Below are 17,763 nucleotides of genomic sequence, written 5' to 3' on the forward strand. Positions count from 1 at the left end.
ACACATTTAAGGGCAACATTAAAATTAAGCTGAAAACATAACTCACATAGTAGATATCCAGTAAGCATTTAATTAATATGGAATAAATAAATGTGGTTTATTTCTCATGGGGGTTTTAAAAGGTAAGTCAGAATTTTTAGAATTCTGTTATCAACAAATCATAAGTTTAGTACCTTCTCCGCTTTCAAAGTTTTTACTTTTAGTAGTCAATATTTTTATATTTAATTTCTCATGGTTGAAAAGATGCAAGTTCTCCTAGAAATAGTAAAATAAATTTTTTAGATTAAATAATTTCTTTTTAGACTATGCATTTGGTCTGTTACTTGCTCCTATGGAAAATAATACAAGCATCCCTAAAGAAATAACTTAGAATTAGTATTCATTCAAGAATTCATATAAGAATTAAGAATAATGTGGAATATCAGGTAATATAAATTAGAAATGAAAATATTCATTACATTAATTTGATGATTCTAGACATGCAAATCTGTAAGTTATTTTCTATGATTTTGTCCTTATTTTTAAGGTCTCAGACAGTAAAACTTCCATCAGTTCATTCTCATTCAGTAATGTGTATATAGCTATTCATTCATCCAACAAGTCACTTTGTTCAGAGGCACTTGCCTCTGATACCCATCTCTTCAATGTCATCAAGATGCCATTTTATTCAGATAGCAGTTGAGCATGTAAAAGAAGCTAAAGATTTCTCACTGGTTTAGAAGACCATGAAATGAAGCAGAGCAAAAGGTCATAATGCAGTATAATAAATTCATATTTGTGAATATTATGCTAAAGAAGTGTTTAGGTAGCTTGATCACTTTGCCAGAGGAATGACAATGTAAACAGAAGCTTAAACTGTTCCTATCCCAGAGACATTGAGTGTGGTCATATACAAATATTTAAAAATTGGCTGTGGTACTACTGGTTAGTTCTGTGACCTTAAGTAAGTTGCTCTCTCTCTCCAATCCTCCATTTAAAATGGTAAGAGAATGAATTTGGCTCTGTGTTGTCCCATATTTTTAAAATCCCTAAACAAAGTCAGCCTCCAGTATACCCATTTTGCAAATAATTCTTTATATTGACATACTACAAAAGCAAAGGAAAAAAACTTATAGATTTATGTGGAAACTTTAATATCACCTTAGAATTTTGGAAATTATTTGTTTAACTTTGCCATTATAAAAAAAAATGTTAGTTTGGTTTCTCCTACCCTTTGTCAAACTGACACCTTGACTGTATGAGATACAGTCAAAAAAAAAAAAAAAGAAAAGAAAAACAATCCCCACTGGAACTTAGAGAAAGAGAAGCACTTGCTGTACTGTAAATGAAAAATAATGATAAAATTTTTAAAGTTTATCAGATAATGCATTTAATTGAATTAATGGGACAATATGGAGTACTAGTTAACTGAAGTTTACAATTACCCTAAACTTTTGTTTGAATATTTTCTAAAACAAAAAATTACAAAATTTCAGTATATTGACTTATCTTAATATTGTTAAATTTTATGAGTAAGGAATCTTATCAAGTCGTATATTCTGTAATAATAGGTACAGAAGTTTTAAGAATTATGTTCAGTGTGTTTTAAGCCAGAGGGTATTTGATTACAGTTTTTTTCTTGAGATAGAGTACAAGACACTAATTTGGATTAACTAAGGATTTGATTTGAAGAATTCCAATTTCCTAAGCAAAATCTCACTTTATTTCAAGCTGAACATTATTATATCGTATTCATGATTTGACAACACACTTTAAGATGTACATCTAAAGGATTTGAATTCTAAAACTTTCCCTTATAATCTGTTGCTTGTAAGCAAGGCCATGTACTTGTATATCTCTCCTACTGTTAGAAATTGGATCAGAAGGGCTTGGATTACCAAGAATGGCCACTGGTTTTGATCATGGTTATGTACATGTGGTAGAGTAAGATAGTTTTACTAATATGCAAATCTATTTGAGTAGTGTGAAAATCTGTGTTGGTTATAGTTTGAGGCCTCAAATTCTATAAATGAGAGTAAATATAATTTTAAATCATCAAAAATAGTTATTAAAATGCTACTTTAAAATTTTTTTTAAGTTGGGGTGCTTGGCTGGTTGAGTCAGTACAGCATGCAAATCTTGATCTTGGAGTCATGAGTGCAAGCCCCATGTGTGACATAGAGTTTACTTAAAAAATTTTTTTTTAATTTTTTTTACATTTGTTTGTATTTTTCAAGTGACTTTTAAGGGCCTGTTCATGCCCACTATAGTCCTAAAAAGATTGTCACTGTCAGCAAAGAATTTTTAGCCTAGATGGAAATATTATACTAACATACAAGAAACAACTAGAGAATAGTGTAGTGTAAATTCTGTCATGCAAACTTGAAATTCAGTAAAAGCGCAAAGAAAATGTGGACTTAGACTCATCAAAGAAGACTTCTTAGGTGGAAGATGATCTGGGCTTAAAGAATAGAATTAATTCAATGAAATGAAGAAATCAAGACTTTCAAGTGCTGGAAACATGGCTCAAAGCGTCATCAAGTAGGAAGGAATAACCATACACTAGATCGAAAACAGAGATTGGTATTGAGGAATAGGTAGGGAAATGAATGTAACCATGTTTGAGATTGTTTTCTTTTGCCTAAGGTGCCCTAATATCTGATAGAAGAAAACAAGAGTATTTGGATTGCCCGCAACCCTTTGAGAGCTGAAATGTGATGATTTGAAGGAGGAAAAAAAAACACAATTGGAAGGAAATCCAGGATTAAATTAGACAAGTTTACCCTAAATATTAGGGGGCCTATGGATTTTAACAAATCAAGTGAGAAATCTAGAGAGGAAAGGATTTCATAGCCAATATTTTACTACCAGGGATATTTTTTGCTCTAGGTAAGATTGATCTTAATGCTATGGGAATGATTGTGAATTAATACCAAAGTACCGTGCCAAATAGAAATACTCCTTTTCCAAATGCCTCTCTAATTTGCATCTAAGCCTTAGCTCCAGTTGTTTACTCTTAGAGTATCCTTTCCGTCATCTTCACCTGTCTAAATCTTCTCAGGCTATCTATCCCTTGCGTTAAATTTTCCCAGTTCATTTTTCCTCCTTAGCCAGAAATACCATTTCTCTCTTTTTGTGCTCATATACCTGACTTAGAACAATTAATATATCCTACTTTATGGATAGGGATTATCTTAACTCTTTTTTATTGTATACTCTGCAAACTTAACATAGTGTGGGTTCTTGATGAATGGCAATTGATTGCTGAAAATAAGCAGTAATATCTTTATGATAAATTTATTCTGGAAAGGCTGAATACCAGCTAGATAAATACAGAAATGCCTAGCTCCTTCCTGGTACTTTAAAAAGTTCACCTTTTACTACGTTTACAGGGCTCTTTGATTCTGTTCTACCTAATAACACCCGCCTCAAATCTTACTTATCTTAAAATGTCCTTTTTAAAAATTTTTCAATCAAAGCCAAAACTTGTGGGTAGGTTTATGAACAGTTAGAAGGCCCATGAAATTTCAGTATCCCTCTGGAGGGCCATTGATAATCTAATTGATCATCTAAAGCTTGTCAATGAAGTATAGTTTAACTGTTTCTGTTGGCCTTTATTTGTGTGTCTCTGAGGAAATGGGACATGATAGAATGAAAAGTACTTACATTAAAAAATAATTTTCAAGAAACACCGACCATAATCATAAAAAAACAAATGTACTGAGCATCTGCTGCGATTCTTTGAAGTGTATCTTTAAAGTCAATGGTATGCTTCTGCATCCCTCTGCTTACTGGAACCACCTTTTTTAGTGAAATAAGTTTTCTAATTTTCTTGGACGATTGTGTAAGAGACTATCCACATCACACCAATGAAAGGTTTTTGTTTTTGTTTTTGTTTTAAAGCTCTACACCCATTATGGGGCTTGAACTCAGACCCTGAGATCAAGAGTCTCATGCTCTACCGACTGAGCCAGCCAGGCGCACCCCAGGGAAAGCTTTTAGAAATCTAAGACAAAACTGTGGCTCAAATGTGTAGCATTTGTTTTCGACTAGGACATTTAAATCATATTTATAATGTGATAAGGATTTATTTTATGTAAACTGAGAGCTTTTATATAAAATCTGTATGACATGTCTTTCTCAGAACTTGTATGTGAATTACATTTTTTGAAAGATCTGTTGTTGCTATTGAGTTTGATTTGGCTTTGAGGGTGGTTGACTTGTTATACTTAACATTTAACCAAAAGCCAGGATTTCAACCAGCAATTAAATAATGGTTTATATGGCAAAGCAGTTTTCCCTCGGTATTGATTTGCTTTATGACCTGTTTTCTAGGCATGTATTTTGATACTACCACTGCCTCCCCTCCAAAAGGTGAGAACTGAGTATTTGATGTGTACCTAGACCATGTGGAGAAAGGACTGAGACTGAAAACAGAAAAAAGACATTGTATAGAACAGAGGCCTGACAACAGCTCACTCTAGTAACGGGCAATAGATGCCACACAAGATGATCTCTCATCACAAAACTGTAAGTAATTTTGGGGAAGTTCAGGGGAATTGGACCATTGTCCCTGATGACTCAATAAAAAAAAAATGTCTTCATTTTATAATTTGTGGCCTGTATGCTGTAAATTAAGATGTGCTGACTGTTAAATAGTGGCCTTTCCTAGTTTGTGAATAAGAATTTAAGGCAAAGGAAAGTGCAATATTCCTTGAAAAGTAAACTTGGGACATTTGCCTTAAGACCTGAGGCAAAGGTTACATGAATTTGGATAACTGGGTTAAAACTAAGTAATTGGGCCTTTGCCTGGAAAACAAATTAAAGAACTTTAGTCTTGATATAGCATGGAATAAGGAGATGTTATGGCCTCTTGCAACACAATAATGGAATTTGACAAAGTAATGGAATTTTTGGAAATTAAATATAGCAATACTATATACTATATGGGGAAGGATTCTAAGATATAAACTCTGGTGGCAAAGAAACCAGTCATGTGACTGTTGTAGTAATCTAGGAGTAAAGAAAACCTGAACAGAATAATAGTGTTGAGAATGGAGATGAAATAATAAATTTAAGATATTTCAAAAAAAATTGTAGAACATCATGATGAGTTGGATAAAAGGGAGGTGTCAAAAATTATGTTTTCTATACTGGAAGACAACGGCAGTATCACTGAAAGAGGACAATTAAGAGAAGCTGGTGTGAGAAGGAAAGATGTTGTGTCCCATTTTGGTAATATTGAATTTAAGATGATATCCAGGAATTCCATTTCAAATTCTTTAAAGATCACTGAATATACAGAAGGGGACTTCTATGTAAAAGTCAGGCTGGAAAGGTAAATTTATCAGTTAGTCTCATAAAGCTGATAAGAGTAGACAAGCAAACTGAAACTATTAAGGACGATAGATCCCTTTCTCTTATTTATTTTTTCTTTTTTTCTTTTTTTTTTTAAATTTATCTATTAGGGGTGCCTGGGTGGCTCAGTCGGTTAAGCGTCTGCCTTCGGGATCCCAGGGTCCTGGTATCCAGCCCCAGGTCGGGCTCCCTGATCAGCGAGAAGCCTGTTTCCCCCTCTGCCTGCCACTGCCCTTGCTTGTGCTCTCTCTCTATAACAAATAAATAAATAAAATCTTTTAAAAAAAGATTTATTAGAGAGCGTGCACATGCATGTGCGAGTGTGCAAGCAAAGAGGAAGGGCAGAGAGAGAATTTCAAGAAGACTCCGCGCTGAGCACGAGTCTTACTCAGGGCTTGATCTCAAAACCCTGAGATCATGACCTGAGCTGAAATCAAGAGTCCAATGTTTAACTAACTGAGCAACCCAGGTACCCCAATCCCTTTCTTTTAAAAAGAAATATGTAACACATAAATTTACATAAATAGTTTGATTAGGTATGTAATCTTAAATAAACATTTCCAAAAAATCAACTCTCTCTTTTCCTTAGACTGTCATATCCCAAGCTTATGCCTGTAAGAAAATCCCTACATTTATATTAGTTATAAGCATCAATGACGAATGTGTGTTAATATTCTTGAACCTTACCTTCATGCCTATTAATAAAACAGAGATCTTTCCCAGTATTAGATTGAGGGAATAAAATTGAGAACTTAAAGTTCAAATGATTCAGTCAGTTAAAACTTTATAAAATTGACATGGCTTAAATTTCTCAAATGGAAAGGCAGGTAATTGAATTGTGGAAAATGTGCTGGTCTCCAGTTTCAAGAAACAGTACAGCACAAAGACCTGGCATTCTGGCTGAAGAGCAATAATAATAAACAGAAATTTGAAAACCAGGAAGACAGGTTTTCCAAATGTGCAATTGTGGCATTTCAAAAGAGATATAACAAGAAATTCCATTAAATGGCCAAAAATAGGTTAGGTAATTGAGATTCCTTATATGAATACTTGTTTTTGATGGAGAAACACAGCTAAGCAGAAATGAAGGTTCTGTCTAAGAAGGCTGTGACTTTCTTCTTCTCACCCTAAATCAGGTTTGCTTCTGAAAAAAACTGCTAGCCAGAACAAAACAAACACGGATTCAGTAAATTGTAGCCAGGAATTTAAAAGTGACCAAAGGGAGGAAAATTTCATTGAAAGCAAATATTTTGGTTTTCTAGGAGCTAAACCTTGTGTTTTAGGATTTCTATTTAGAGAGTCAAAGTGTCTTGCACTGTTTACCTAGTTACTACTTGCTGTGAAAAACAGCCACCTTCATCAGACAGAAATTCCACATTATTCTACATCTTGAATTGATTTTTAAATATATATTCCATTTTAATGATATGTAAGGAAACCTAAAATGTTAATCTGTACTTCCAAAATAGCATTTAAAAAACTCAGTAATATGTCTTCTGGATGTACGAGCATCTTTTAGACCATTTCACCTTAATCCTTGAATCATTTGATTAATCCAAGTTCAGTAAACCTAGGACTTCAAATCAGGTTATCCAGAACTGGGAACATTTTTTTCATGTATTTCTTTCCTAGTCCCATCTGATTTATATGCCTGGTCTGATGACTTCTATCTTTTTATGGCTCCTAAATTGTGGAGGTAAGTCAAGATTTAATATCAATTATAGTCATATAACATTCATCCTGAGCTTGTATTCCCTTCACATTTCTTTAATTACTAAGCATTCTTATAGCATTACATTTTTATTAGCAAAGTATGTATATTCCAATTTTGGCTGGACTGTATTAATTTGATTAAATGTATAATTTTGTGTAACTTTCAACTAGTTAGTATTCCTATGTGCATCTATATTTTCATCTCATTTTGTATGCTATTACCCAGGTGAACTACTTTTTTTTTTTTTTTAAGATTTTGTTTATTTATTTGAGAGAGAAAGAGAGAGCACATAAGCCAAAGTGGGGTTAGGGGCACTACCCAAGTAGACTTCTAATAGAAAAATACCATGGGATTTTTTTCTGTAGTCTCTAGCTTGAATCAGTTCCTTCAGACTCTTTACATAAAGTGTCATCCATCTTTGAATTACTATAATATTTGTTTTTCCAAGTGCTTATTTACTGAGACTACAGTGTTCCAAATTTTTCAGTTCAGTTCAAATGAGACTATTAGATGTCCAGCGCTGTGGGGGGAGGATAAAGATCAGTATAAAGCACAATCCCAATCCTCATCTTAAAAGAATTTGTGGAAGCTCAGACACCGTAGCCAGACTTTCCTGGGGTCTCTTACTACAAGGAGAGTAAGACAAACCTCTCCTGTTCGGTTTCCAACTCGGGAACCCAAAGAAATTCAGATTCTTACCAGAGTGTGAAATAATGGAGAGTAACGTGAAACAGAAACACTTAGTTTTGGGTGTGTTTTACTCACCTGATAGAGTAAAAAGCCACTTTAAAATAATTATTTCTGGGGGTGCTTGGGTGGCTCTGTCAGTTAAATGTCTGCCTTCAGTTCAGGTCATGATCTCAGGGTCCTGGGATCCAGCCCAGCATCAGGCTCCCTGCTTAGCGGGGAGCCTGCTTCTCCCTCTGCCTCTGCCGCTCCCCCTGCTTGTGCTCTCTCTCACTCACTATCTCTCTCTCAAATAAATAAATGAAATCTTTTTTTTAAAAGGTTTTATTTATTTGACACAGAGAGAGACAGCTAGAGAGGGAACACAAGCAGGAGGAGTGAGAGAGGGAGAAGCAGACTCCCCACTGAGCAGGGAGCCCGATGTGGGCTCAATTCCAGGACCCTGGGATGACGACCTGAGCAGAAGGCAGACGCTTAACGGCTGAGCCACCCAGGCGCCCCAATAAATAAAATCTTTTTAAAAAATAAAATAATGATTTCTGGATTTGAGGTGTTGGTATGAAATGTAAAGGTGCAGAATGTTGCCTATCTAAAATTTCTGTAGAATTAGACAAACCTTAGGCATGTTTTAGTTCGGGGATCAAAGTCCTATTTATTTTGCTGCATGTTGCTGCCCTTTTGTTCTGTGCCATGTTTAATACTTATTTCCCATTTACCATGTAAGGTGTTAACTTTTTATCCATGGAAAGATTTTTGTGATTGTATCTATCTCATAGTTTAAGTAAATATTAAGGCATTTCCTAAGCTTAATATTTATGACATAATGAGTTTTTTGGTGAAATTTTAACATAAGTTTTCACCTCTAATAGGTCTGATGGAAGGCCTAATAATTCTTGAAGTGTAGTTCTGTGGCAAATCTAGTGAGTAATTATAATTATGGCTTTTACTAGGTCATTGGTATTCCAGATATCTAAGTATTTTTAGTAATATATTTCATGTCAACTCTATTTCTTGAACTTTGTTTGAAACACTAAGTTTGTTATGTTATTCTCTTCCATGGGTTCTTTGGCTCCAGGAAAGTAATATAATTTCCTAAATTTATTTTTAAAAATTCCCTCATAGTGGCTCTTCTGCATTGCTAAACTTGCTGTTAAGGAGTCAACTACCCCAGCATAGAGTAAAAATAACAGTAGAATATGGGAAATTTAGAGTGCTCTAAGCAAGTCTTTTGTTTTCCTAGCGAGGTTTCTGGTGATGTGGCCATTTCTAATATTTGTGTTAGATAACCAGTATTGTAAGCAGTATAGAAGCTAAATTGGAAATAACTTATGATTCCCTAAACCATATATTATTTCTCTAGCTGCTTTCCTTTGACCATTTTATATTATTTCAGGCTCCTGATTTCAGATATATTTTGAAAGCAGCCCAAATTAATTCTGACTTTACTATAACCTAAGAACTCTTTGTAATTATGACTTGTATATTAAATTCAAAAGTAAGTTTCAACATTAGATCTCCTTTTTAGAAAATCTTTTTAGGGACAACTTCCAATCGCTTATAAGGTAAATTATTGAGGTTCAAGAATAAGCTAAGATATTTAGTACCTTATGCAAAACAAAACTGTGGGTGATAGAGGCTAAACATAACAGAAGTGGGAGAATAGGGGAGACCCAACTACTAATGGTCCTGTTAAGGACTGACAGAGCTAAATGTATCATTGTGATGATTCATGTTTGTATATATGAGATGGATTGATAGGTACATATGATTTGGTAAAAGAAGGTTTTCAACGAGGTTTGCCCAAGACAAGCTTCTTTTAACAGTGACAAATCAATTCAGTCAAGAGTTAAGTGGTACCTGTATGGAAATGTTAAAAGTTTTTTTTTCTAAAGCAGATAAGAGTCTTTAATTTGCCTGTGGTGCATCTAATATATCCCTGTTTTCTTCAAACTACATTTGCCTGCCTCCCTTTCTAAAACAAGACTGAATTTTTTGCATATCTTGATATCCGAGTAACAGTGTCCCACTCTATTTTAGAGTGAACACAAAAGGCTTACTGAAATGATCTTGACATATGTATCTACAGATGCAATAATCTGTAAAATATTTACTAAAATAAGAAACTCAATCTACTCTGAAAGTACACTTCCCCTAATGAATAATATTTTAAAATTGGAATCTTCTGTCTCCTTCTAAAAACCTCTGCATTGTGAACTCATAACTTTTGAGAAACTATTTAATAATAATGCTTGTTATTCTGATTGAACCCATTGTCAATGTTATGAATTGTTTTTGTGAAAAAACCCTAGAAGGGAAGGCATTGTTTTGTTCCTTGCAGTATCTCCGATGTCTAAAATAGTATTTGGCACACAGTAGATGTCAATAAATATTTATTGAATGAATAAATGAATGTCATATATATTATGTCTCCATAGGTAATATGTTTCTATTAGCACATTAAAAAGAATATTTTATTTCTCAACTCAAAGTAGTTTTGTGCAAATATGAATGACTGAGAACACATCAACAGTAATTATTTTTAAAGATATTATCTATTTGTTTTGTTTTGGTTTTTTTTTTTTTTTTTTAAAGATTTTATTTATTTGACAGAGATAGAGACAGCCAGTGAGAGAGGGAACACAAGCAGGGGGAGTGGGAGAGGGAGAAGCAGGCTCATAGCAGAGGATCCTGATGTGGGGCTTGATCTCATAACGCCAGGATCACGCCCTGAGTCGAAGGCAGACGCTTAACCGCTGTGCCACCCAGGCGCCCCAAGATATTATCTATTTGAGAGAGAGAGAGCACAAGCAGGGGGAGTGGCAGGCAGAGGGAGAAGCAGGCTCCCCACTGAGCAGAGTCCAATGCAGGACTCGATCCTAGGACCCTGGGATCATGACCTGAGCTGAAGGCAGACACAACCGACTGAGCCACCCAGACGCCCCTTAACAGTAGTTTAAACATTTCCTGTCTTATTATTTGCCAACCTGTTACAATATTTTTTGTTTCAGCATTTTTTAACCAGTTACCAGTTTTTTAAATAATCTTATCAGCAAAGCTCTCTACAGAATTAAACAGTGTTGCATATATAACCATGCCAACTATATCCAACTAGTTAAATCACAAAATGTCAAAAACTTACCAGAATAGAAATACTGTGCCCTAGAATATGGTGCTAGCAAGGGAACCAAACTCATCATCCCCAAAATTAAGATGACATACTAAAACAACTAAATTGGCTTTTTTGCAGAAAAAAGGGGATAAGTGCCACCAAAAACAAAATACTTATTCATAGGGCTTTTTCTCTTATTTGGGTCATTTTTTTCAACTGCTAACGTTGACATTACTAATCTTGAAGTATTTGGCTTCTACATTATACATAACCTGTTGAGATACTGTTGGGAAATTTTTAAAATATTTATTTCTTCTCTACAACCTAGTACACAAATCTATAATTGGTAGAAATTTATGGAATGCAAATTCTTTACTAAGTGGAGGGCTTTCACAGGAAAGGTAGTAGATTAACATTTGTATCAGTATAAGATAATAGGCCATACTATGCCATTATAGTCCCCCTAAAATCGCTTCCCCCCCACACACATACACACAGTCTTTCAGGTGTATCTTCTTCCTTTCCTTTTTTTTAAATAGATAATACATCTACTCTGATCTAGTGAAAGTAAGTCTTCCTTCCACACCTAAACCCCACTCACCTTGTTGCCTTCTACATAGGTGACCTGTATCTTTGCTGAAAATTCTATGCATGTATAAGAAAATGAGTATGTTCCCACAAATGGAAACTACACACACACACACACACACACACACACACACACATACACACACAAGGGGAATCTATTTTCCCACTTTATATATTGTTCTGCTCTTTGCTTTTTTTCCACTTATAAATATTTGACAATCTTTCCTTAGTTTGTAAACTGTTGCCCTATTCTTTTTTAAGGGCTACATAGTATTTCATTGTGTGAACCATAATTTACCCATTCCCTATTGATGAACTTGAGTCTATTTCTAATCTTTTCCTGTTATGATGATGTACTTTCTTTCTTGAATGTGAGCTCTTTGAGAATAAGAATTTTTGTCTTACTCATTTTTTAATTCTGAAAACCTAGTATGTTGTCTAACAAATGTTTAATGTACATCTTTTAATGAATTAATTTGTACTTTTTAAAAAGGTACTCAACTGCTTCCGTGCAAGTTTTTAACCCTACTGGGTGTTTGGTGCTCTTTGACATAAAGTTTCCTTTTCTCGATGTTTATCCTAGTGCTCAAAATGACACATATATATAAGGAATTCCTACAAGAGGAATCACTAAGTCATAGTATATGTATATTTTAAATGTTAGGAGAGGTTATTCAGAAGCTTTTCACTGAATGTAGGTGCTAATTAGTAACAGTTATTATTCATCTTACCAAATGTTTAGTAGTGCTTGACACATAGTATTGTTAAAACTTTTGAGTGGATTAAGCTCACAGTCAAGTGAAAAAAGTTTGTTTTTATGATGGCATATAAGTCTATACAGAGGAAAAGGCTGATTAATATCCCTGGGAAAAAAGGGAACAAATGCCTCACAGAAGAGGTACAATTGAAAGCAGGCTACCAGTCTTTTTCTTCATCATCATCATTGCCATCACTAACAGTTACTTGTCTACCATGTGCCAGACAGTGTGTTGAGTACTTTACATTATCTCCTGTTATTTTCACATATCCTAGAAGGAGATAACATTATCCCCACTTGATAGATAAAGAAGTTGAGGCACAGAGAACTTAAATGACTTGCCCAAGTCATATAGGTAGTAACTGTTTAAGTTCAGATTTGAAATCAAGCAGTCTGATTCCAGAACCCATTCTTAAGAGCTGTGTAAGTGTTCATGAAGAAAAGAAAGGGAAGGAGGCATTGAAGGTAGAAGGAGCATATGCCAGAGCACCAAGTGCACAGTGTTATTTAGAGAGCAGCAAGCAGTTAGTGTGGCTTAAAGCACTGTTGAGGTATGGTTGCCGGAGATGGCGCGCTAGGAGACAAGACCAAAAGTTAAGATGAGTACATATATGACTAACATACATGCCATAAATATGGAATTTCCAAACAAGAAAATGGCAATTTCTCTTTACTCTAAAAGAGAACAGAGAACCTCATTTCTTTTTCTGAGATTGCTCTGACGTGATGGTAGTCTCTGGTTTCAATGTTTTGTTCATGGTGAGAGCTTCAGGCCTTTTTATCCTTTCAAAGCAATAGCATTCACTTTTGTCTTCAGAGGATAATGTTCTAGCGCTGACTAAGTGGAAGCCTTCCATTAATAAAGCGTCGATTAGTAAGCCGAGGACATTAGTTCCATTGGCCAATTTTCGGTTATCAGGTTTTATAGAAACATACCTAGGACACACAACACATGTTTGATTATAAAGCATCCCTTTAATAACTAGCAAAACTAAACACATCAAGTTGACTTATAACCTCAAATAAAGGCTCATACCATTTTTGATCAGATTTTTTTTAAGACTTTGTTTATAAATCCAAATTAGTAATTTCAGGGTGCTGAAAATAGAGACCTTCTTGTGATCTCCAAAGTCACTTAAATCCACATTTAGGAATATAACCAAGACTGATGAATTTTCATTGAGAAATTATTTTCTGGAGCAAACAATTTGATCAGGCAAATTAGCTTAATTTTTTATATAATTTAACTATTTCTAATTTTTGTTTTCAATTTACTAAATATCATTTAATCAGCTTAACTAAATGAATTGATTTAATCATTTTAATGAATATTTTATACACTAGTTTCCCCCCTAGATCTAATTCTACCCATTATTAATACTGACATTACAATTTTTTTCTTTTGTGACTTATTTCTATCAAATGCATTTTTTCAGGTACAATTGTGCGGATAAAAAATGTCAAGATTTTATTGTCAATTTTTACTCAATAACTATCCATTGTTAAAGAGTAAAGCATGGGGTCAAAAGGCCTCTGGAGTCAAAATGACAAATGTTTGTATTTCCTAGGATATTCTATAGAACCAATACATATAGTTCAAGAAAAAAGCCAACCTGAACTTTTCAGATTGGCTGTATGTTAGTTTTAATAATGTCAACATGTCTACATAGATATAGCTATATTACCCCCTTTAAATACCATCAAGGATATTTTTATGTCTTTGAGTCCTCTCACCATTTGTTTATGAGATGTGAAGAAAAGACTAACTTAAATTACTTCCACATAGCACCTAAATTCTCTGTAGTTTTATGGCATAAAAAGAGCCTTTAGGACATCCTTTGCCTCCTTTTAATTATGATTAAAATAGAGTAGTTATTGTAGCTCATGTTTAGAAATTAATTTTAGGCAAAGAAAATACTGTAAGATTTATAGAAGTACAAAGTACATATCAAAAAATGTTTATGTTTGATACAGCACATTTTTCACATTAGATCATTCCATCTAGTCCCAAACCCCAGATTTTGATCGTGTAGCCTAGAAACATTTGTTAAAGAGAAGTTATAGCACATCTCACATTAAGATACAAATAATACATAGTAGGTATTACCAAGCGCTTGCAATAAATCACTGAGCCATAGTACTTTATTCCCTAAGAGGTCAAATTAAGAAATGAAAGATTTTAAGGCAGAAAAAAAGGATAGAAGAATGCATTGAGAAATAGAAAATCAAAACTTATTTTAAAAATTTAAAAGGCAACTACACTTTTCCATTTGATCCCATTTAAAAAGGAAAGGTCAGATAGAATAAAGGCTAGCTACCAAAGAGACTCTAGAATCCTATGACCATAACTTGAGCTTGATAATGTGGTATCATATGAATGGTCTTCGGCAAGATCAAGCCAAGTATTTCTCATACTGTGAACTTGAGAGATAGTAACTGAGCAATCTGCTAGATTAACAAGAACATACTGAACAGCTGGATGATACACCAGACTCTTAGGAGCCATCCAGGCTTACTCCTCCACTTCCCACCTTCAAAAAACATCTGAATGGATGATTCAGAACAGGGAGTGAGCAAGAAATAAAAATGATGGCTAGCCAGGCAGTTATGTACCTAACGTGGGCCTTTCAGGGCCAGAGTTTTCATCCAGTCACCCAAAATCCCAGTAATGTCCCCTTACTCAGGTTCTCCATCTCTACTTTGAAATTGGTATGATAGAAAAAAATCATAAACACTTATGAAATGGAAAAAAATTCTGAACTTCCAGCAAATGAAAAGAATACCATTTGGTGATGAAAAAAAAATAGTTATTAAAAGAGCCTCTGGTTTTGGAATATCTATTTTGGAAGTTTAAATATAATGCCCTTCTCACATTAAAATGAAAAAAATTTGTACTATTTCTAAAACACAAACACTTAGCAAAGGTGAAAACACTTGGCACTGTACATACAAGAATATTCCAACCTTAGTTTTTAGTCTTGTTTTTCAGCATATTTTTTTCAATTATTTTCTCCATGTGCATAGATTTTAAAGTGTTTGTTATTTCCAGGATCTTTTTACTTTGCATGTTTCTTCTTAAAATTAATTGTACGATTTTTCCTGGGGTTGCTGTCTTTTTTTTTTAAGGGATCTTCAAAGATCTTTAATCTTTAAATCAATTTTTTAAAAAAGCTAATAGTTTTCCCTTCTGAATTATTCATGTTAGCACCCACTAGTGAAAAGAAAGGTGTATACAGAGATATCTTAAAACACTTTGAGATAAAGGTAGGGTCTTAAGTTCTCTTCACAGTCAGCCTATTAATTTAACTGGCTCCCTTTTCCCAAAGTGACATTTCAACCTTTTTTGGGAGGGCAGGAAATTATTAAGTGTAGAAACTGAAGAATTGTCATACTGCCCAGTGTTCTTCAGTTGGTCAGTAGAACAAAGGGGTGTGTTGTAGGAGAGGCAAACATCGATAGTTCCTGATGGCAACTGCTGAAGTCAAGAAAATACCACAAACTATGTCTACCTTTTCTCCTCCCCAAAAAACATTTTAAATAGTATCAGTAAAGAACATATACGGACTATTTTTTTTCCTCCTGAAAATTAAAGCCAGCTTTCACAGTTAGTAAAATAATGATGGGACAGCATTAAGACATTTTTAAGGAGAAAAAAAAAAAGTGTCCCTGACGGAAGAGTAGAAATCAGCCTTAGTGTTCAGCCAAGAACAACACGGGGAGAAAGTGAATAATTGACTCAGGAGCAACTATCCTTAACATACTGACAGCCTATCCCAATATTTTGAGTTGTCTAAGAGTGCCAAAGATGTAATAGGATATCAAATTTGCTATGGGATATATCTGCCTTAATGGCGTTTAAAAATAAAGTGAGATGGAGGAAGATCAGTAGTCAAATCATAAAGACTAAAAGAACAAATACACGTAGAGTGTAAGGAAATCAGGAGAAACTACTGAGACTTTACTGTATGCCAGCCACTAAAAAGAATCTCTTGGGGGGAAAAAAGGCGTTGTCTCAGTCCTAAGCCAAATTCACTAGCAATGGAACATAATCTATAAAATTATTTCCTCTTACAACTTGAATGACCATAGTTCCAGTTTTCCCTGGACAGTCTTGGTTTATTCCTATTGTCCCACATAATAACAATACCCTCTTTGATCTGAAAAATAGTCCAGTTTGGACAATAATTATCTGATCATTCTATCCAACTCTACTTATTACCCCCAAAACATTTGAGTAATAATTTTTTCCAAGAAAAGTTTCAACCATGAGAAACTTTCAGTTTTGAGGGGAAACATGAGGAACTGATATAGAAGAGAGATGCTTCAAAGTACAAAATACCTGACTCCAGTTTGGTTATCAGTAGTGCTGTCATAGCCGCACTGGAAAACCAGGTCATGGTAAGAAGGTGTTTGTGGAGGCAGTGGAAGTAAGGTCATCTGAGGAGGGAAAGAGTTACGACTCCAGGTCAGTGCTGAAGGTTGCTCTATAAACACTGTAATCCTCCCAGTTAGCCTCTCAATTGTTTTGCTGCAAGAGCCAAACACCCTGAAAAAAGCTTGAGTGTTTCGGCTTAGGAAATGCACCTCCACAATAGCAGGTCTTGGCTGTAGCAGGTGTTCTTGGTTTAAGAGATCAACCAGAGGATCCAGTTCATAGAAAAGAGCCTCTCTCTGAAGCCTAAGATGGTCTGAAAAGTCGGTGGGTAGTAAAAGCTGGTGAGTTCTCAAAAAATCTAAGATGAAACTAAATAGAACACCATCTCTGTCCACAAAAATCTGGCCACCAATCATCTTGAATTCTTCGTCTCTGCCGTCTATCATTCGTGTCAACCGACAAGCAGGAAACTGCTTTATGGTAGAAAACCTTGTTGTGAATATCTTCCCTCCCACATTCAAAGTGACCAATTCCTGACTACTCATCCTTGTCTTGCTTCAAACTAGAGGCTACAGACTTGTAAATCAACCTCTAGCCATAAATGTTGCTAGTTATATATGATTAAGAAATGGGAGGGGAGGGGAAAATAACAAAAACCGAGACCTAGATTCCCACGTCACTACTGTAAAGCAAATAGTGTATCCATAGCTGTGTTTGCAAATTTGAGTTGCTTAGGAACTTGCAGTATACAAAATGAAAAAGCAACAGATGAGGAACTGGATTGTTTAAGAAAAACTGCCAATATTTCTAAGGATAGACGTCAGGTAGATCCCTTTCCTGTATTCCATTAAAAAAAAAAAATCCATGAAAACCTATTGTAAATCTCTATTTTAATAAAAGTATTGGCAGGGGTGCCTGGGTGGCTCGGTCCGTTAAGCATCTGCCTTCAGCTCAGGTCATGATCCAGGGGTCCAGGGATCAAGCCCCACGTTGGGCTCCCTGCTCAGTGGGGAGTCTGCTTCTCCTTCTCCCTGTGCCCCTCCCCCCGCTTGTGCTCTTTCTCTCTCTCTTGCTCCCTCTCTCTCAAATAAGTAATCTTTAAAAAAAGATTTAAAGATTTGAAAAATTAAAGAAAAAAAAATGCTGGGAGCAGAAAAGCATTCCCCTTTCCCCAGACCTCTTATCTACAATGAGTT

The 17,763-nt window shown here is 34.8% G+C and overlaps 1 protein-coding gene and 1 long non-coding RNA gene across 16 annotated transcripts in view; one reads left to right on the forward strand and one right to left on the reverse strand.

The window, feature by feature from the left end:
• LOC103677621 overlaps positions 1-17,763 on the forward strand; it is a 115,046-nt gene that overhangs the window by 83,938 nt on the left and 13,345 nt on the right. For 10 of the 15 annotated variants that reach the window (XR_005832588.1, XR_005832595.1, XR_005832596.1 and 7 more), the window contains 2 exons: positions 2,626-4,509; positions 6,970-7,914. This is a non-coding gene — a long non-coding RNA (uncharacterized LOC103677621). Of the gene's footprint in view, positions 1-2,625; positions 4,510-6,969; positions 7,915-17,763 lie in introns of those variants that run through there. The other 5 variants (XR_005832586.1, XR_005832589.1, XR_005832584.1 and 2 more) reach the window with 4 other exon arrangements.
• KCNRG (potassium channel regulator) lies at positions 12,133-17,531 on the reverse strand. Its single transcript, XM_008706885.2, has 2 exons — positions 16,532-17,531; positions 12,133-13,128 (listed from the first exon to the last, which is right to left on the reverse strand). Exons 1-2 carry the CDS (start codon positions 17,110-17,112, stop codon positions 12,888-12,890), a joined length of 822 nt encoding a protein of 273 aa, XP_008705107.2. The 5' UTR covers positions 17,113-17,531; the 3' UTR covers positions 12,133-12,887.

This window comes from Ursus maritimus, unplaced genomic scaffold (genome assembly GCF_017311325.1).
Source record: "Ursus maritimus isolate PB19 unplaced genomic scaffold, ASM1731132v1 scaffold_10, whole genome shotgun sequence".
In the NCBI taxonomy this organism is placed as follows: domain Eukaryota; kingdom Metazoa; phylum Chordata; class Mammalia; order Carnivora; family Ursidae; genus Ursus; species Ursus maritimus.